Source organism: Mauremys mutica, chromosome 1, assembly GCF_020497125.1.
Source record: "Mauremys mutica isolate MM-2020 ecotype Southern chromosome 1, ASM2049712v1, whole genome shotgun sequence".
NCBI classification, from domain to species: Eukaryota; Metazoa; Chordata; order Testudines; family Geoemydidae; genus Mauremys; species Mauremys mutica.
In genome coordinates this window covers 256,104,477-256,126,314 of record NC_059072.1, presented here as the reverse complement: position 1 = coordinate 256,126,314, position 21,838 = coordinate 256,104,477, and the positions used below count along the sequence as shown (strand labels likewise).

Genomic DNA, 21,838 nt, shown 5'->3' with positions numbered 1-21,838 from the left:
GAGCGGATGGACAGGCATGGCATGATCCCAGCCCCAGTGCCCCCAGTCCTGGGCTTTGTGCACACTGGCCCCAGCCTACCTGCCCAACCTCTTGGCCACAGAAGAGCAGGAAGGGAACTGGAAGCAGGCAGCAGGGGGTTTCGGGGCTGAGCGTGGGCAGGGTCATGCAAGGCTGTTTGGGGAGGCACAGCCTTCTCTTGCCTATACTACCTGCCGCCCATGGTGTCAACCTCAGTAGGTCAACCATGGCTCAAAGTTGCTTGGGCAGGTGGGGTTACTGCCTTGCTGTAACAGTGTGCTTGTGTTGGCTGGAGACAATTTCAGTGTAAACACATGCACAAATAGGTTGACGCAAGACAACTTACATCAACCCAACTTTGTAGTGTAGACCAGGCCCATGGCTAAGTCTATTGGAGACCATAAAGTCTTGCTCTATAGTGTTATTGTTGTTACTATTGTAATAAGTTAGTGCTTTACAATATTTGACCAATATTTGACTGGCCAGTTGGCTAATTATTTTGGACTGGTCAGATGCCCAACCCTATTTTAAATTTGTGCAGTGTCTCTTTGAAGATAAACCCTTATTGACCTCAATAGGCAAAATCCTGAAAGGCACAGAGTACCAGATCATCCCCTCTTGCGATTACACCCACAGGAAGGGTCTGAGGGAAAAACATCCACAAGGTTCCCTTCATGTTGCTCCATAGGGGTGAAAGGAGAGCTAGTGGCCTGCAGAACGGGATGTGAGTCCTGTAGGAAGCCAGGCCATCTGTATGGAGGATCTGTGCCTGCGCAGCAGTGGATCCCCCCATCCCTGCAATTCAGTTGTTGGAACAGCCCTCTATAGGGTCCAACAGAAGGAGGTGGGACACTGCTGGTGGAGGAGGAGAGCCAGCCTCACTTGAAGAATGCTATCTATGTGCAGATTTTGAGGGATGATCCCTGCAAAGGTTGGCCAACACTCCATGAGCATGACTGTTTTCTCACTTAACTGGTGTAAAACTGATGTAATTCCATTCAGTGAATTACTCCTGATTATATGAGACATATCTTTGGAAGCAGAGATATACCTTATTACTTCCACACAGGCTCTAAAGGGATATGATAAGAGGAACACAGTATGTTCAAGCAAAGAGGAAACTGAATTTGTTTGTGTATATTCCAAAAAAATAAAAATAAAAAAAGGCCCTGTATCTAAACAGTGGAGTGAGAAACAGATGTAGCAACAGATGTTAAGGGTGCCTGTGAGTTTCCTTTGTAACCCACTTTTTCCAGTTGCTCATAACTTTCTGAAACTCTCACCTTTTCTGATGAAGTATAATTTATATGGTCTCTGCCAAAGAGACTTAGTTTTTAAGTCTGAGCTAAAGTAGTTCAGCCATTGAGGGGATGAATACACTTTTCTCCATGCTAAAACAAAACAACTACCCCACTTGCAGCCTCTCTTGAACAGCTTTCATGCCAACAGGGCTGCTGGAACAATTTTTTATGGTGAGGGTGCTGAGAACCATTGAACCAACCTGTAAACCCTGTATAGAATGGAAACTGCTTCAAGCGGCACCTCTCGTTCCAGCACCTACGAGTGTCAATATATGGCTAAGAGTAAAAACTAGAAATCTGATAAGGAAATAAAAAAGCTGTTAGTTTCTTGTTGAAATAAAAGGGCAGACCCTGAAGTTGTGTCTGAATGTTTAGTCAGTATTCTCTCATGCAAAACTTCTACTGATTTAAATAGGAGTTTTGCCTGAGTGATCACGTCAGCTATGTTCATTTAATAATCCAGTTTTCCAAAAGTGCCTGAACAGTAGACACAGATTTACATACTGATCGTAATGATGCTAAAAAAAAAGTATACATTGATGACTGGGGTAGAAGTTGGTCTGGCTAATAGTATGATCTAGAACAGGAGAGAATTGTGAGGAGATTGTACAAAGTGTGTTTGATCATGCAGGAGTTGTTCTCAGTTTTTACAGGGATTTTTTTGTACCATTTGCAGTGCATTGTCCTGGTCACTATGTCTACACTGCAGCTGGGAGCAATCTTCCCAGCCTGGGTAGACAGACTTGTTCTAGTGGGGCTCAAGGTAGTGTGCTAAAAATAGTGATGTGGATGTTGCGGCACCAGCGGAGGCTTGGTCTAGGCGCCCGAGCTCACGCCCACCCTAACCCCGGATCTGAGCTCAGGTGGCTAGACTAAGCTTCTGCTGGTGCCACAACATCCACACAGCTATTTTTAGTGCGCTAGCAGGCGTCTGTCTGTCTAGGCTGGGAGGCTCACTCCCAGCTGCAGTGTAGATATAACCTAAGGGTACGTCAATACATAGGATGACCATACGTCCCGTTTTGGCCGGGACAGTCCCTTTTTAAACCCTGTCCCAGCCATCCTGACTTTTTTGGCCAAAGTGGGCATTGGTCCTGTTTGCTCTTGCCAACAAGAGCAAGTGGGACAAATACCCACTTTTGTCAAAGAAGTGGGGTGGGGAGGAACGTGCCGGGGGGCAAGCAGCAATGCCAGCTCTGGCAGGGGAGGAAAAAAGGCTTGGGTAGGGGGCAGGCAGGGATCGAGCGAGCAGCAGTGCCAGCGTCAGCCTCATACAGGGGGCTGGCAAGGGGCAGGCAAGCGGCTTGGGACAGTCCCGCCTGGGGGGCTCAGGTGAACGGCTCGGGCCAGCCCTGTCGAGAGGCGGGAAAGGGCTCAGGCCAGCCCCGCGCCGTGTCCCGTTTCCCTTTGGGAAATATGGCCACCCTATGACAATATAGGGATAAAAAATGCACGACTGACCTGGGTCAGCTGACTCAGGCTCAGGGGGCTTGGGCTCTGGGGCTGAAAAATTGCTGTCCAGACTTTCAGGCTTGGGCAGGAGCGTGAGCTCTGGTACCCTGCAAGCCCAAGCCCAAGTCTACACAGCAATTTTTAGCCTCACAGCCTGAGCTCCCATCAGCTGACCAGGGCCAGCCGTGGCCATGCTGTGGGTCTCTTATCCCTGTGTAGATGTACCCTCAGGCACTTTCTTAAGGTTAAATAAGTAAATCAAGTTGCTTTGGTGGTGCTGTTTCTTCACAGTGGCATTAAACAGTAACACTCAAGCCAAAGCAGTTCAGCAAAGCAGCAGTTAGGGACTTCTGTGTAGTTGTGTCAGGCAGCAAAGGAGGAGGCCCCCACTTAGGTCTTGCCTCTATCTTTCTCTCGTAACCCAGTTTAGTGGTGACGTAAATGGTGTTGTAACTTGCATGCGATATGCACATTTGTTAGAAGAGAGTTCTAGGTGGTAAAACAGCACAGCTTACCCAAATTGGACAAGCAGTGGGTGGAGAAAACAAATGGAACTTGCATGTTGAATAGTGGAAAGGTTGTACCGCTGGAAAAGCAACTAATATGAGGATGCAAGATAAAGTAAGAGAGGGGTCTGGTTTCTTTTCCTACAAAACCCTTTTTGCCTCTGCACATGTCTTGGACACCCGGTGACTGTCAGATTGGTACAGGTTACTCTGCTTTACCATTTACACCCATTTTATGGGGAGCTGGGGGTGGGGGACATAGGCGGTTCTCTGGAGGCAGGGGGTGGGGGAGCCCAGGGGGCGATGGGGAGAGGAGTGGGGGACATAGGGGAGGGTTCTGGGGATCCAGGGCTGAGTTGGGGAGGGGAACATGGGGGATCTCTGGAGGTGGGTGGGTTTGGGAGCCTGGGCAGGGGGATGAGCTGGGGAGCTGGGGAAGGGGCATGGGAGGCTCTGGAGAGCCAGGGGCTGATGGGGGAGGCTGGAACCAGGGAGTGGACTGGGGAGGGCTGGAATGGGGGACATGAGGGTGGAACTTTTGAGTGGCAGACGCATAAGAGGTGGCTCTGGGGGGCTGAAAGATGGGAGGTGGCTTAAGGGAGTCAGTGGAAAGAGGGCTGGGAAGCCAGAAGATGATGGGGGATGGGGTGGAGCCAGGAGCCCTGGACAGGAGATGAGCTTGGGGAGTCAAGGGGGCTGGAGGTAGGGGTTGAGGTAAGAGGCGAGAGCTGGAGAGCCAGAAGATGATTGCAGGGAGGAGGCCAGAGCCATGGGACCAGGGGGTAAGCAGTTGAGTCAGGAAAGTAATGAGGGGAAGGTGGCTGGCGCCAGGGAGTGGCACGGGAAATGGGATGGCATAGGGGAAAGACAGGAGTTGTGGGAAGTAGGGATGGCTGTGTGGCTGGGTGAGTTTCAGCCATCAGAGGTGTTGGGTGGGGGAGCTGAGGGCAGGTATCTAGATGCTGTTGTGATCCATGTTCTCTACATGGGTGGATGTGTGGGGAGCAGTCTTGGTTATTTTCATGTCCATAGGGCTGGGGTACTGGATGCCAACAGGGGGGTTATGTTATCTTTACTCTCTGGTTAGGCAAGAAGAACTTGTGTCACAGCATTGCAGTGAGCCCAGCAGTGTCTCAGATGGCTGTGAAAGGGATTGGTGAGGGTTGCTAGGGGAAGGATGGTGAGGTGTAAAGTTTGTAAATTCAGAAGGCTTGGAGAATTTGTCCAAACTGAAATTCTAGCTGGTTTTGGGTCCCTCAGCCCCCTAATTCATTTATGACCACTTCCAGCAACCCAGAAGGTAGATACTTTGATTTAAAGGTTCTGTATAAACAAAACAAAATGACCCTGGAAAAAACTAGCTTTGTGTTCCTGCTTTCCACTCTGTTGCTGGTGTATTGGAAGCAGCATTCTGAATAGTCCTATTCAGTGTAGCTTCTTGTTTTGAGAAGAAAGCATATTTGAAGTTATATTGAACATTTTTTTGATTCCATCTAAATATTCAGTCATCTCAAGATAAGCACTAGTTCATGTGCACCTGTTGGGAATGGATCACTTGATGATTTCTGACCAAGATCCTTGACACGTAACTTAAACGGTTTGTCACTGCTAAACTGAACAGTTACAATATCAGTTGTCTTGGTGCTATTGAACTGACTATGCAAATAATTAAGAGAAAACTAGACAGTGTTCCTGGGAAAGCCTCTGGTTTCCAAACCTATTTCTACCAGTAAGGTAGGAATCGTATAGTGCCTATAGGCAACCTTCTTATGAAGCCTTTATAATGGTCTGTTGCACTGATCAGACAGGAATTATAAGGGGGGAGAGGGGGGAAATGGCCAGAGACCAAATTGAAAGTTACCTAAATATAAAAGGATTCATGAATTCACTTTGTCATCACACCAGTTAATCCTGGTTGTGTATGTACCTGTAGCATGTTGAAGGTTCATAGGGCTGCAGTGTTTGGGAACTCCTGAATTCAAAGCTAGCCTGATAAAACCTATTTTGCCTCATTTTAAAGTTAGGGTGACCAGACAGCAAATGTGTAAAATCGGGATGGGATGGGGGGTAATAGGAGCCTATATAAGAAAAAGACCCAAAAATCGGGACTGTCGCTATAAAATCATCTGGTCACCTTATTTTAAAGTAGACTTTCTCATCATGACTGCAGAATGCATTTCCATTTCATAGATGTTTCACATAAGGAGCTGGAGTATGACTTCTGGAAACCTACCAAAAGACTTGGTAGCTGTGGCTGCAGAGTTGTCCTTTAAAGTGCACTGTAGCAGGGTGGTCACCCACTCCTGCCTTAAAAGGCTTAAAACAGCCTGGGGAGAGGGCTGTGGCAGGGAAGGAAAAGCGGGGCTGATTGGGGGAAGCAGCCCTCAGCTGGGGGCCATGCCCCAATCAGGCCGCAGCTGGCTTAATGAGGGCCCAGGTGGCCCTTATAAGAGCGCTGGGGCCAGAAGCCAAAAAAGGAGTCTCTCCCTAGCTTGCTGAGGGAGAAGGGCCTGGCTGCTGGGGAGCTGAACAGAGTACCTAAAGTGGAGCAGGGCTGGGGGAAGGCTAGAGGAGCTGGCGGAGCTCAAGCCTGGAAACCCCCCAGGCTGCAGGCCTGGTTAAAGGCTGGAAAGGGTACTGGGGTTGCAGAGGGGCAGCCCAAGGGCAGACCGTGGCAGCAGGTCCAACCCCGCCTTGCCAGTGATGAGTGGCAATTATACTGCAGTCTGCCCCAGTGAATGGGGGCTAGATGGTGACTGGCAGTAGCCTGATACTGAGGTGGGGATAGGGGGTTGGAGGTTCCCTGGGGAGGGGAGACCCAGCAAGACTGTGGGGTCCTGCAAAGGGCTCTCTGGAGTAGGAAATGCTAATTCCCTGGATGACCAGCAGGAGGCACTGCACTGGTGAGTCATCACCCCGTTACATGCACTCAGGAGCGGCGCCAGGGTTTTTGGCGCCCTAGGTGCAGGGCCGGCTCTACCCATTTCGCCGCCGGTCCCGCGGCTTCGGTGGACCTCCCACAGGTGTCCCTGCGGAGGGTCTGCTGGTCCCGGGGCTCCGGTGGACCTGCCGCAGGCGTGCCTGCGGATGCTCCACCGGAGCTGCGGGACCAGCGGACCCTCTGCAGGCACGTCTGCGGGAGGTCCACCGGAGCCGCCTGCCGCCCTCTTGGCAAAATGCCACCCCCCCCACAAATCCTGGCGCCCTAGGCGACTGCCTAGGTCGCCTAAATGGAAGCGCCGGCCCTGCATGCACTTTACATAAAAGCAAAACAAAAAAACCCACACAACTGTCCAAAGCCACAATCCTAGATAAACATAGAAAAAGGAGATGAACATTTTTGAGCCAACTGGAGTTCTTGTAAGACTTTATAATACTGCCTAGTGTGCTTAAGAATGAACCAGAGTACCCCAGTGCTTTGATGGAAGTGTGAGGCTCAAGGGCCACTTGCTGAAGGGTTAATTACCTGTTCACATGCATTATTTTCCACTGGCGTAATTTAATTTACTTCAGTGGAGTTACTCCTGACTTATGCCAATCTAAACTGAGAATCAGGCCCTGTGAATCATCTCTGTTGCATGACAATGACAGAAGCACTGATGGTGGGTCATTGTGTGTGGGTCCTGTGTGGAAATTCAACGTTTTTAATAACCCTCACACTTCTCCTTTGTTAACAATTGTGAAGTAAGCTCACTTTGGCCTTTAAAACATGTAGGGTTATTGGCTCGAGGTGTCTGTAAGGACTTTTTTTAAGCAGTTTGCAAGGTACCCAATGTGTTTGCTTACTGTAGCAGTGCATGTTTCTTCATTTTAACTGAGTGACTTTAAATAGAAACAAAATGGACAGTTGTTGCTAGCAAGGCTGTGAAAACAGAGGGAAGAAAAGCTAAAGGAAATAAAGATGCAGAGCTCATCTGACCAACCATCATCAGTCACACAAACTCTTACTGACTTCAGACCACCTTTGACTGTTTTTTTTTAATCTTCTTGGGAACTATGGATGTGATCTTTTCTCAGGCCTTATCTACACTGGGGATTTGTCCTGATGGCAGCCATTACTGGGCAGCCACTAGCATAGCAGGAGCAGTGCAAACCTGTGCTGTAGATAGGCAACGCTGATATGAATCATGATTTGAACAGGGGTAGCTTACTCTGGTTTCAGTTCATTTCAAAAGCAGTACTTGTGGAGTAAGGTGCTACTGAATGTGAGGAAGGGGGGCAGAAGTGGGTCTTAAGTGATGATGCACAGGACTATAGTCTAAATATAAGCATATGAGGGTCGTGGTGATCCACGAAACACTCATCCCAAGGTAAATGGTGATATTTATTGACTAATCTGTAAACCGTTTCTATCACCTTAACACTTGAGTGCCTTGTGTGTATTAAAAATAAATACAAAGTTGTCAAATTATTCTGCCGCACTAAAAATAGAGACTCCATACGCTCATGTGGTCTGCTTCAAAAATAGTCCAGCGATCAGATGAAAGCTTGACTAAACAAATATATATTACAGTGGGCCCTGATGCTTGCCAAGTATGGTGCCTGGCCGACTGCCAAAGGGAGCAGGTTCCAAAGGCACAGGCTCTCCCCTGAGAATGCCCTGCTGTCAGTCCTGGAGAATGCAACCCCAAAAGCTGACAGCAAGAATGACCCAGCAGATTGCAACTGTTGCAATGGGATATGGGGAGAGTGACAATGGGGCCCATTCCACCTTTGTAATTTGTAAAACATGCCAAATATCACAGTCATTGAGCACAGATACAATTTTATATTAAAAAAAAACCTTTAGAAATCTCACTGACAATTCAAAACACTCCCACATTCCTATCAAATATACTATTAACTCTCTTTCCACCCATCCGCAATCACAGGCAAAAGCCTGAGAGCTATTGCACCATAAACACATTGACTAGGGTGCTGCACACTTCGTTACATTTGAAGCTCATTGCACACCACGGGCTCCCTGCATCCCTCCATTTCCCACATAAACTCCCTGTGTGCCGCCCTCCCATCCCCCTTTATTTTTGCAATCCCCATCTCCTCCCTCATGCCAGGGGTTCTGTGTACTCCCCCCATAGGTGGGTTCCTCATTTTCCCCTCCATGGCAGGGGTTCTGTGTGCTCCCCATTCCCCTCTCTCCCACATGCCAGGCGCTCCGTGTGTGCCCCTGTCCTCCTCCCCCCTTCCATTGTCCTCCCCCCATGCTAGAGGCTCGGGGTGACCCCATTCCCCCGTCTCCCATAGCAGAGACTCTGTCATAGGTTGCCTTGTCCAGTGCAACCCCAGGGGTGAGGGTGGGTATCTGTCTCCTAACAGAAGCAGCAAAGAATCCTGTGGCACCTTATAGACTAACAGACGTTTCGCAGCATGATGCGAAACGTCTGTTAGTCTATAAGGTGCCACAGGATTCTTTGCTGCTTCTACAGAACCAGACTAACACGGCTACCCCTCTGATACCTGTCTCCTAACAGACATCCTTCTCTGGCTGTAGGCACTGCTGTACAGTCAGCTTAGAGAGCAGAGTATAGTCCTCTCGTTGTAAGCCTTTGGCAGGTGGCAAACATAAAACAGGCACAAAACAATCAAAAAATGGTAAGTGTTAACCAAACAACACTGCAGCCCGCAAAACTGTCTAGACTCACCCAGCAGTTCCCCACAAGGTAAGAGGTCCGTAGTCTCTGTAAAAAGGTCTGGGCCCAAAGGAGCCAGGCTGAGCACCCTGGGTTCTAAACAAAAGGGAAAACAAAGTAAAGACAATCCTGTTATTCAGGAGTAAAAGTAATTTAAGGAACTTACCGGTACGCAGGGCTGGGGTCCTGAGCAAGGTGAGAGGAGGGCTCAACTGGAAGGGGCGGGGCTGTGGGCAGAAGGGGCGGGGCCTTTGAATCCCCAGGCCCTTTAAATCACCACCGCTACCCGTGGGCTCCGTCAGCAATTTAAAGGGCCTGGGGCTCCGGCTGCATTAGTGGCAGCCAGGAGTTCTGGGCCCTTTAAATCATCACTGGAGCCCCATGGTAGCGTTAGTTGTGGCTGGGAGCCCTGGGGCTCTGGGTGCGATTTAAAGGGCCTGGGGATCCCGGCTGCTGCCACTACCCCAGGGCTATGGCAGTGGGGCTCTGGTGGCAATTTAAAGTGCCAGGGGCTCCGGCCACTGCCAGGAGCCCAGGGCCCTTTTAAATTGCTGGCCTGGGGAAGTCCTCCCTGCTGGTATGGTTGGCTGTATACCGGCTCTTGCTGGTATGCTGTACTGGACCAGTCCGACTTACTTACACCTCTGCTGTTATTTCTCCAGTGGGTCCAGGTGGCAGAGGCTCTTCAGCCATTTTCCTGGTAGGCAGCCCCTGCTCTGTGAGGCCAGGGAGGTCTCTGCCTCTTGCCTCCTGCTACCTTGTAGGGGGTTGGATCCTCCCCTTTAAGGAGCTGTCCCTCTCCAGGTTTGACAGGCCTCACAGGTTGCACCGGGCTGGGTCTGATTGTGCCTAGAGGAGCTCTTTAATGTAAGAATAGTTATGCTGGGTCAGACCAATGGTCCATCTAGCCCAGCATCCTATCTTCCAGCTGTGGCCAGTGTCAGATGTTTCAGAGGGAATGAACAGAAGAGGGAATTTATTGCATGATCCATCCCCTGTTGTCCAGTCCCAGCTTCCAGCAGTCAGATGTTTAGGGACACCCAATGATCTTGGCTAATAGCCATTGATGTACCTATTCTTCATGAGCTTATTTAATTCTTTTTTTAATCCATTTATACTTTTGACCAGGGGTCGGAAACCTTCGGCATGCAGTCCATCAGGGTAATCCGCTGACGGGCTGCGAGACATTTTGTTTATGTTGATCGTCCACAGGCATGTTCCAGGCCACTGGGAGCTTCAGCTGACTGGCTGCTGCCTGTGACTGCAGCCCTATACCAGATGCTCCTCCAGTTGTGTAAAGAAAAGGACTAATGTGAGAGCTGAGAAGGAAGCAGCAGAAGCACATTTCCAGTGGGAGCAGGGTAGATCTATGGCCAGGTGCTTTTCCCCCGTTCCACTGTTCCTCTATCCCATTTTCTCCCCTCCTAACCTCGCCTGCCACCTCCCTGATAGTGGGGATTTACTCCCCAGGTAGGAAAGCACTGGTTTTAAAATGTATAGATTGTAACCAACAGCTTCAACTCACTCAGAAGCTAGCAGGTGGTCAATGAATAACAAGGAGCACTGGTGTTAGTGCCCATGGTGGCTTACTCCACTTAAGGGGACAGGTCAGATCCTGCACAAATTAAAGCTTCAAGGCTCTTTTTGAAGGTAGCTTTAAGTAGGACACATGGCAATAATATAGCTCTGTGTGATAATACATAAGTGTTGATCATTGTGGGAAGGGTCAGAAAGAAACAGTCTCTAGGTTAAACATACAAAAGGAAAAAATACATTGCTCACGGGTTTCCCAAAACAGCCATTGATCCAATATGACTCCAAGACTGCAAACTATCGACTGTCACCACGATTCTGGATTGACCTTTAGTTAGTCTGCTCCCTTCCAAGGCCCCACCTCTGTGAGGCACAGGAGAACAGAGAGAAGTATAACTGGTCAAAACATCTCGCTGTCTTATCCGGTGATAAACAGGAGGGGTATCAGAACTGAAAATCAAAAAATAGTATCAAGAGAAAACAAAGCAGAAAAAAGAAGAGAAGAAAAATGAATGGGCGTGGGCTAAAACACACCACAGAGTTAAAAACCACAGAAGAGGCACAGTTTGCCTCCTCACTGCCTGTTTTTGGATAACTGCCATATTAACCAACAACAGTCCTAGTGCGGAATATTGGGAACCCCCACTGTTAACCTGTTGTCATGTTGAGAACTGACCATTTATTCCTGCTCTCTGTTTTCTGTCTCTTAGCAAGTTTCTAATCCATGACAGTACTTTACCTGTCATCTCCAAACTAGTTGATTTCCTTAATAACCTCTTGTAAGGGATTTTGTCAAAAGCTTTTTGAAAGTCCAAATAAATTATGTCAACTGCTGCTGCTTTAGCTAATATTTCACTCAAAATGGAATGCTGTAAAAACCGCTGTAAAAAACGCCAGATATCCAACAAATCTGGATTATGTATTTCTCTCTCCCTTAGTCAGGAAGGGACCAGGATGTTTTTAAGTCACGGATTTCCTGTAGGTATCCAAATAGCTTTCTTGTGTAGAGCACAGGAGTTTTAAGATTTCCTAAGCTGGTATATGTGCTATAAATCTCTCTCTAGAATGCTTCCTACACTTTCCATAAGAGAGTAAATGCCCCAATAATTTTTTCAGGTTCTGCATCTGTTTACAAAGGTTGGGCTATTCCAAAAGTTAGCAGAAACATGCCCTATGATTCAGGTAATCTTAGGAAATGTTTAGATGTCAATCTACATATACAAGACAGACACAGGGTGTGGGGAAGGGATAGACAAGAACATACAGGCTGAGCAAACAGAATGATAGTTTGTCAGTGTCATGGAACTGCCAGGATATTTTAAATTTGTAAACAATTTTTGGATGGCATTTTTGTTTATTTTACACTTTATTTTTATTTGTATTAACTACATTATAGGGCAAGGGTAGGAGGGAAGGGAAGATAGGAAGGGATTAGCTAAAATGAAAAAAATAAAGGGAGGCAAGGGGAAAGGGGGAGGAAAGAATGGGAAGAAGATGGAGGGCAGGATGGAGAGGGGCATGGAGGGAAGTAGGAGGCTGAAGTGAAGAGAGTATGAGGGGAAGGGCGATTGGATCCAGCAGCCAATTAGGAGAGGGAAGAGACTGTTCAAAGTGAAAACTGTAGAAAATGGTCTGATGACATGATTCGTTTCCAAAGGTCTCTGTTGATGCTGTCTCTGCAGCTGCTCCTGCTGGCCTGAGTCTCTGGCTGGGTCTACTGTGGAGTTTCTTTTTCTTCTCCTGAGCCCACATGCAGAAGGTGACATATATATAGTATGAAAGTATTTAATGGGGAGATTTTCAAAAGCGCTAGAGCGATTTAGTAGCACAAGGGTCCCACTGACAGCTGAAGGGACTTGGACTCCTAAATATCTTTTAGTCACTTTTGAAATTTTTCCTCTAATGGTTGGAAACATTTTCTTACTGTTTCCTATGCTATTGGCAAGTATGCTCACAGGTTTTCCAGTTAGTTTGGCCATCTATGCTGTTTGCTGAGTAATGAAAATAGCAAATGTTCCAATATTCTTCTGTTGGTTTTTTTTTGGTACCGATATGTTATTTAGCTGCTGTTAAATGGTATGTTGAAGGAGTAAGGAGAAAAGCAAAAGGGAGCAAAAGTTTAACGCTAGCATACATTTTGGAAAAGTTATTAAAGCTCATGTTTTTGAGTTTGACAATCTCTAACTAGAAAGGATTATGAGGGGGACAAACTCTTCTAGGTCTGCCTCATGCAAGATTGCTTGCACCTGCCTGTGAAGCACCTGGTGCTGGCCACTGTCAGAGACAGGATACTGGACTAGATGAGCCTTCAGCAGTTGCTATGTTTCCCATGTGTGTATACAATGAGTTTAGCAGCAACATACAGCCACGTGTGATGGGCCACTAATGATGGAGAGAATCCTGCAACCACAGGGGCCTTGTCTAGGCTAAGAAAACGGATTGTGTTTGAAAATATGTTAGCTACCAAATTCTGAACATAACTTTGCACCTAGAGGACGCTTCAACACTTTGAAAAATGTTGACCTGAAGTTCCTCGACAGGGTCTTGTCTAGACAAGGCCTTAAGCACATGAATAATTTCACTCATAGAAGTAGTTTAACTGAAGTAAATGGGGGAAAAAGGCACAAATACATTATAAACCATTTTGTACAGGTTCCTTTTCAAAATATTTGTAAGTACTTTACACTGGCTTAGCAACTACTACCATAAATTATAATTGTGGAAAGTCACAAAGTAAACCAGTGACACATATGGCAGACATGATGCCTGGAAATGAACATAGCCAGGGAAGCTAACACTTCAGTCACCATACATTAGGGTGACCAGATAGCAAATGTGAGAAATCAGGACAAGGGGTGGGGGGGGAGGTAACAGGAGCCTATATAAGAAAAAGACCCCAAAATCGGGACTGTCCCTATAAAATCGGGACATCTTCACCCTACCATACATTGTTTTAATAACTGGCTTCATTGCTCATATAAACTGCAAGCAAATGAGTAAAATGTCCAAATGGGATCAGTTGGGGCAGGGATATGCTGCCAATGTTCCTAGAAGGAATGCCCATAAAAATGTTCCCCTTTAGCCTTTGATAAAACTCACATTTGATAAAACCCACATGAGCGTACTTGCAGAGAGGACAATGAGGGACTGATGAATCTATTCACTTTTTTCCCCTGTTTAAACAAAAACAATTTGACCACAGCCAAGTGTATTTTTATATGTTTTCCTTTGTTCTTGCAAAAGATGCCAAATTAAAATTGTATATAATATAAAATGCTTATGCAATACACTGTGTTAAACTTGTGTAATTTGAAATAGGCAGATGTGTGTAGCTTTGCGAGGGAGTTTAGGAGTATCCTGCCCTGGTAACGTTTGCAACCAGTTACAATTTGGTACATTCCAAAGACAAAAAATCTATTCTTCAGGAATATTTTTTAAGGGTCACCTGACAATGTTCAGAATGGATCAGCTTTATCAAAAGTGGAGACAGCATCCCAATCCTCTTCTCTGTTTGGTGGTAGAATGTTAATAAGGGTGCACAGAGAGCCCTTCCCAGCACATCGCTGACACTGCGGCTGCACTACCTTGCAGTCGACCCATGAAAATCGAATTAAGTGCTATGCCTCTCGCAGAGCTGCATTACAGAAGTCGACATTAGAAGTGACTTAGGCCGCCGTAAAGGACCCAGTAGTGTAGACACAGACGTTAACAGGTCGACTTAAGGTGGCTTCCTTCGACCTAATTTTTTAGTGTAGACCAGGCCTGACTTGAGCTAACCAATTCTGCTTCTTCAAAAAACTGCAGTTTTCTTGTGGAATTCGTTGTTAAACTATTTCACGAGGTTTCTTTTTCTTCTAGTGCCTGTATGGCTCCAGAAGCAACACTGTCAGTGACTGCTTCAAATGTAATAGTAGTAAAACACCTTCACTTGGAAATATCAAATGATACAAAACCATTATTTATAAATCTGTTCTCTTTTATATGGCCAGTTCAGATTGCAATTGAGTGGCATAAACCAACCCTCCACTAGAGGGCACATACAACATAAACTGTTTGTTCAACGTTAGATCGTTGTTAACGTTACCAAGGTCAAGCACAATACACCATAAACCTATTCCTGATAGATTTATGAGTCCATTCTGCACTGTTTAGGATCCATCTGGTTACATCCTGAATTAAATTGTTTACTCAGCAACTGTTGGCTTGCTGGGTAGTAAAAGAGTACATGGCGCACACACTTATTTGAATGCTAAAAAATCCTGACGGATGCCACGATTTGAAGATCAAATATCCACTTTACCTCTAGGTGAAAAATGCCAGTATAAACATTGCCAGTATTAGCCACCATGTATATTGGGGATGGAGGGGGATTTAAATGGTCTCCCAGACAGTCTGCCTAAATCTGACCGTGGATACTGGGGATGCGTATTAATATGTATATGATTTGCCACTGTGTGCATGGGAACACACATCCCCATGTAATATGTGTGACTATATAATACACACACACACACACATTGTCCCTATTACCTACGCAGGATGCATTTGTACAATAGCTCAGACGTTTGCATTTGCATCCCGCGTGCTGCAGATGCCAAGCTCTGCGAGGCGGCAGCTCCCCACATATGTGCAAGCGGCGCTCGATGCGTGTTACAAAGGGGCCCTGCCCGCAGCAGCTGTGCCCCGAGTGAGCCATGCCCGCCGGAGGGGCGCGGGCTCCGCCGCAGGTTTGTGTGCAGAGAAGGGGCCTCGCGTCTTTTCTTCTCCTCCGGCGGGGCTGTCAGTGATGTCATGCGGAGGCAGCCGCCGCGGCGGGGGGAGGAGGCGCTGCAGGTTCATGTGTGTGTAATGAAAAGGCAGTTGACAAGCTGCCAAAACGCACGAGAGAGAGAAACTGGACCCACTGGATTTCGCAAAGCGAGTCGTCATCTGCAGCAGCTCCATGGCGAGGGAGGAGGGAGCGGCGGCCCCGGCCTCTGCTGCTTCAATGTGAACCCCCGAGCCAGGGGTGGGGGATCCTAGGGGGGGGCACAGGCCAAATACAGCCTCCCGCGGCGCGCGATCGCTTCCCCCCTCGCCGGGATTTACCCTCCGCGCGGCGGCGGCGGCGGCGGCGGCCATGAACTCCGCGGAGCAGACCGTTACATGGCTGATCACCCTGGGCGTGCTGGAGTCGCCCAAAAAGACCATCTCGGACCCCGAGGGGTTTTTGCAATCGTCTCTGAAAGACGGGGTGGTGCTGTGCCGGCTGCTGGACCGCCTGCTCCCGGGCACCATCGATAAAGTAAGTGCACGTTCCTCTGCCCCTCAATCTCACCCCCACCCAGCCAGCCAGCCTTGGCGTGTGTTTGTCCCAGAGAACGAACACCCACACCCACACACACACCATCCCCCCCGCAGCGTGCACGGTCCCACAGGATCTAGGCTCGCGCAGCTCAGCCTGCACCGGGTGCTGAATAATGCATCCACCCTGCAGGGTGTCAGACGCACCCCGGCTCCCGGGGCCGCTGGGCCGGTGACTGCAAAAGCCCAAGGTGCACAACGCGCCTGTGACACTAACGCCGCCCGCTCTGCGGGGGAGGAAAGGGGCGCCCGGGGGGGGGGGGCAAAGCTGAAGCGCCCCAGCCGAGAGCGCGCGGGGCTTGCTGCGCGCAGCCACATGGGCTGAGGAACCCGAGAAGACACGTCCCCGCCCTGATTCCCCTGCCGGGGAGCGAACCGCGCCGGGATTAGATTCACGCGCTTTCCTTTGTGCAGCGAGCCCCCCTCACCCCACCCTGGGAAGCCCGGGCAGCGGCCAAGGAAACGGGCCGCCTCCCCCAGCCCCGCCGCACGGCAACCTCCTCCCGCGGGGAGCGCGGCGAAGGCGCCATTGCCCGGGGCTGGGGGCTGGGGGCAGGGGAGGGGGCGCAGGCAAGGCTGGACTCTAGTAGGTCACGTTTAAAGGGACAGGAGCCTGGGGCGGGCTAGTCCACAGCTATGGAGTCACCCCACAGTGCGAGGGAGAAGAGGAGATGCTGCCCAGTGGATAGGAATGAGGTTATTTTTATGTGGCTGTAATGTGTGAGCCTCAGTCCTGGTGTATTAAAATGGCCAGATAAAAACAATTTCCCAATCAGACGTCGTCCTGCGGGAACCACGTGACATGAGGTTATTTAGGAAAATGCTAAAGAAGAGTGTATTAAATACACACTATGGTCATTATTGGTTCTGAAGTACTGGCAGTGTGCTAGGCGCTGTGAAGACGGAGTCCTTGTTCTGTGTAATTTACAGTCCAAAGCCCCGATTTCATTCCTGTGGGTGCACCTGAATGGAGCCCCAGTGGTTCTGTGCAGGCACAGGGATCCACCCGATTGCAGGATTGGGGCCTAAGTAGAGGTGAACATAAGCAGGGAGAGTGGATGAGACAAGTAGGGTGCTCAAATGGTGAGCTGTGTTAGTACATAGGTTTTGGGGGGTTTTGAGTTTCACAATTTTTGTGAGATTATTTTATAGGGGAGAAAATGCCTCAATATTAAAATCCTAGCTGTATGCGAAGGAGAAATGTATACAGGATCAGATGTATCCGTTTCAGTCTTCCTTTAGGATATTCTAAAACCAGTCCATATAATGTGTGGAATACAAAAAATGTTTCATACAGCACAGGATGCACTGTGACCCAGTCTCAGTAAACATTAGAGGAATGTTTTTAAATACTAGAAATAGTTTTCAGGAGGACTGTTTGTTTTTGTATTGTTTGGGCCTTTTACTGTTTACCTATCACTCAGAAGATCCTACTTTGTTCAAAGTGACATAAAAATGGCATTACAGTTTTATTTTGCATTGTGTGACAAATACAAACATATGGTGTGAAATAACTTCCATGCACCATGTACACATATATACAATAATTCCTCTAGTATTCCAAATAGAGAGGATTTATTCCATGCCCAAAAGAGGCTACAGTACTTGGAATGTTCAAGTTGAAACATCGGGGCTTTATTTACCAATTTTTCTTCAGAATATTAGAGGAATTAGTGTTTGTATGGACACTGTGTTACATATATTATTTTTTCTACAGAGCACATATGCAAACTTTGAGATATATATATATATCAGCACTTAAGTTAAAACTTTGCCTTTATACCATACAAGATAACGAGGAAAAGAATGTTGAAGAGCGTTTGGTGGGCCAATGGGAAACCCCTGTTTTTTAAAATACAGTATGATAAATGAGGCAGAATGGTCTAGTAGTCAAGGCACTGAACTAAAATAGAAGAGATCTGGGTTCAATTCTTGTCTCTGTTACAGACTACTATTACTCTTTATTTGCATTGTCATTGCAGTGGTGCCCAGGGGTCCCCAGTCAGGGATTAGATCCCATTGTGCTAGGCACTGTACGAACACATAACCAAAAAAAAATAAATTTGGACCCTGACCCAAAGAATATGCAATCTAACGATGAGACATGGCAACAAGGGGAAGTGACATACAGAGGGCTGAAGCACAAAATATCAATGAGGTGCATATGAGCAATGTGATAAGCAATGGTCACAGCACATCAGCGAGCTAATCGCTCTGTGCCTCAGTTGCCCATCTGTAAAATGGAGGGGATAGTACTTCCTTTCTCCCATCCTGTATCTTGTCTGTGTTGGATCCAGTGCCGCAGAGATTCACCCCTGGTTTAATTTTCCACACTGTGCGTAATCCCAGAGTAAGTCTTTGCTGGGTCAAAGCTTTAGATTCCTTGGGGCAGGAACTATCTCTTACTATATGTATGTACAGAGCCTCGCACAATGGGGCCCTGAACTTAACTGGGGCCATTAGATGCTACTGTAATATAAATAATAATAATTAAGAAAGTGGAATGGAAGAGAGCATGAGAACAGTATCTTCAGAGAGTGCATGAAGTCTACACGAGTACCACGGAATTGGGGATTGAATTGTTCATGCAAATGATGGTCTTATCTGCCATTTTTATACCAGGTGCCAGAGTAACTAGAACCAGCAAAGTCACACAACTTTTCAGACAGGATGAAACTCACTCACCCATGGAGGGCCCATTCAAGGCTCACCATGACACTTAAGCTCTGTAGTAGGGCTGTGCAGTAAGGCACAGTACTTGGTCCGCTGCATAGAGGGCCATTCAGATTCCCTGGGTGCTGAACTAGCTGTGACTAGGTCTCTGTTAAGGGGACTCAGGAAGAGCCTATTGGACCCACACTTTGATAGATCTAGTGGTTTGGAGCCACTGTCTAGGGCAGTGGTTTTCAACCTGTGGTCCGCGAACCACGGGGAGTCCAGAGACTATGTCGAAGATTTCCACAGGGGTCCGCACCTCCATTCAAAAAATTTTAGGGGTATGCAAATGAAAAGTTGAAAACCACTGGTCTAGGGGGTTGTACAGCAGTTGCAAACACTGTTTCAATTCATTGACTAGAATAGCTGCCATACAGGAGCTGTGGTTTTCTCATTTTGGGGGTGTGTGTGGATTGTATCCCCCTAATCCTCAGATACTTTCCTGAATAAATCCCATTAATTTATTCATTATGGGGGAAGGGATGACTTTCATTCATACTGCATTTGCATATCCAAAAAAACTACACTCAGAAAACTTTACTAATGCTCCATGTCAACATTTTAAAGTTTCTGTTTAAATTCCGAACACATATCACACATTGCCAGCAATAGGAGTTTTGGTGCACAAGAAATGTAGGATTGGCTCCATTTTCTCTAATACTCATTTTGTTTCTTTGTTACTAGAACCATCTGCATGAATACAGAATAGTTGTTTTTAAGAGTTCATGTTCTCCTAGTGTTATCATTCTGTTTGCAGCATTGTTACTACTACCAACAGTAATTAATATAGCATGAGACACATGCAGAGTTCTTTTCAAATCTGGGCCTTGGTACTTTACTCCTTGGCACCCAAAAGCTTACTGACTTAAATGGGCATTTTGGAGGCCCAAGAAATGTAGGATTGGGCCCATAAACTAAGGACTTGTCTACACTACAGAGTTTTGTCAACAAAAGTCAGCTTTCATTGACAAAACAGTGGAGGTGTACACACTACAATGTTCCTTCCACTGACAAAACTCTCCTGCTTTGCCGACAAAATAAAACCACCTTAATGAGAGGCATAAAGCTTTTTGTGGCAAATTATATCGACAAAGGTTCAGTGTAGACACTGAGCTTGGTAATGTTGCTATAAATGGCCTCCTGGAGGTGTCCCACAATGTCCATCCTGACCACTCTGGGCAGCAGTTCGAACTCCGCTGCCCTGCACCTAGGTACACAGGCATCCGCCCCTCCCCCTTTGAAGACCAGGGGATTTTTGAAATTGCACTTCCTGTTTGTTTGGCATGGACAGTTCACATCACATCTTCCCAGCTGATCATGGCTGCTCCCCACAGGAAACGCTGTCCCGCTTGGAGCACACCTGAGTTGTTAGATCTGCTGGCGCTGTGGGGAGAGGAGGCTGTGCAGTCCTAGCTCCGCTCTAGCTGTAGGAACTTTGATACATACAGTCAGATTTCTTGTGGCATGTTGGATAAGAGCTACAACTGGGACACACATCAATGTCATGCAAAGGTAAAGGAGCTGAGGCAGGCGTACCAATAGGCAAGGGAGTCAAACCGTCACTTCGGTGCTGGGCCAAAGATCTGCTGCTTCTATAAGGAAATGGGTGCCATCCTTGGTGGCCATCCCATCTCCACCACCAAGAGCCCTGTGGATAGTTTGGTGGGGCTGGAGACAGTGGACTCAACTCCGATGAGGAAGTGGTGGACGAGGAGGTCGAGTTGGAGGATGATGTGGAGCACCCGGCACTGTCATCCAGTGGTGCGGCGAGTCAGGAACTCTTTTCCACTCTGGAGGGGACTAGCCAGTCCCAGCAGTCTGTCTCTGGCGTGCATGATGCAGGAGAGGGGAGCTCTGGTAAGTGATCTTTTTGAGTTGTTGCTGCTCGGTTATATGAAGTAGAGCGGTCCTTTGCTTTATTATATGGTAGAAATGGGTGACGGGATAGAAATGTACAAGACTAGCTGTGTTGGCGCGTGCCTCATGTTCCCTTGGGCAGCTTTGCAGTGCGGTGGAACAGTGTATTAATGCACACTGAGATTTCACGGGAATCCTTCAGAGAGATCTCTAGGAAGCTTCCCTGGAGGTACTTGCCAATCCTCTGTTGAAGGTTCCTTGGCATAGCTGCTTTGTTCCTTCCCCCATTGTAGGAAATTTCCCCGTGCCAGTCAGTAATCACTTGTACAGTAACCAAAGTGGCACGCAGGCGAGAAGCATAGGGACCTGGTCTGAAGCCACACTCATGCAAGAGATGCACCCTTGCATCCTTCCTTACCCTCAGGAATGAGATATCGTCTTCAATGACTGCTGCCTCTGGAAAATGGTGGTAGAATTTACAATATTGGCCCTAGTCACCTGCAGTGATCCCCTTAAAAAAACGAGACCCTTTGCCCTATCTTGAGCGCCCGCCCCCGCTAACCCGGGCTGAACTCACCATATTTAAGGTGTTCACCGAGCTGTGTGCTTGCCAAAAGAGACAGTGAGAAACTGATTCATATTTTTTATAAGGTGCATTTTACTCTAATGAGTTGATGCGGTGCGTGCACTAAAATTCATGCTTCTGTTTATTGTTTCTTGTGCTTCTGCAGATGTGGACTTCAGTGGAACCCCCTACACACCGGCAGAGCACCTCTGCTAGATAAGGAAGCAACCAAGGAGGTGCAAGGAGTACCTGTTTTGAGAGGTGCTCCAATCCTCAGAGGCCAAAAAACAAGAACGCAGGTTGTGGAGAGAGACTTTAAAAGAAAATGATAAAATAGAGAGGCAGGACAGAAAGGAGAGCCAGGAGTGAATTTTAATGGACCAGGAGCAGATGATAAAAGTGATGGAGGCGCAAACAGAGGTGTTATAGTCCCTAATCACACTGCAGGCAGAATTCATGCATGCTTGACCCCCCTGCAGGTGATACAGAACTGCTTTCCATGCCCTTCCCAAACTCCTCCCACACATTCCTTGCAACTTCCTGGCCCATCTTGGTACCTGGTCACTCCATCTCTTCGGACTGCTTCCAAAATGATATTGGGACTTACACACAGCTATGAGAGCCTACACTGCCCTTCATTGTTATCTCCCTTCCCAGCAAGCTTTTGTGTGTATTGTTTATGGGTATTTAATAAAAACAAACTCGCTGAACGATAACCAATCTTTATTTGTCTCCAAAACACGGTGGTTGTTGCTGGAATGAATACACAGTGGCAATTTAATAATTTGCTGAGTAAAAATCCCAGTCAGGAATCATCAACATTTTAGTGCAAGGTGGCAAGTTAACAGAGCATGGCAGGAGTGCTGTATAGAATGACTCATTACTGGAGCTGATTGTCAGAATGGTGCCTCAAAGCC

At 47.5% G+C, this 21,838-nt stretch overlaps 1 protein-coding gene across 2 annotated transcripts in view; it reads left to right on the top strand.

The window, feature by feature from the left end:
• The first annotated feature begins 15,089 nt into the window (after nt 1-15,089).
• The window catches only part of ARHGEF7 (Rho guanine nucleotide exchange factor 7), a 194,661-nt gene continuing 187,912 nt past the window's right edge, over nt 15,090-21,838 (top strand). The window contains exon 1 of one of the 2 annotated variants that reach the window (XM_045007703.1): nt 15,090-15,725. In XM_045007703.1, coding sequence (XP_044863638.1) covers nt 15,561-15,725 — 165 coding nt within the window. In that variant the 5' untranslated portion in view covers nt 15,090-15,560. The remainder of the gene's footprint in view (nt 15,726-21,838) is intronic. The other variant, XM_045007673.1, reaches the window with a different exon arrangement.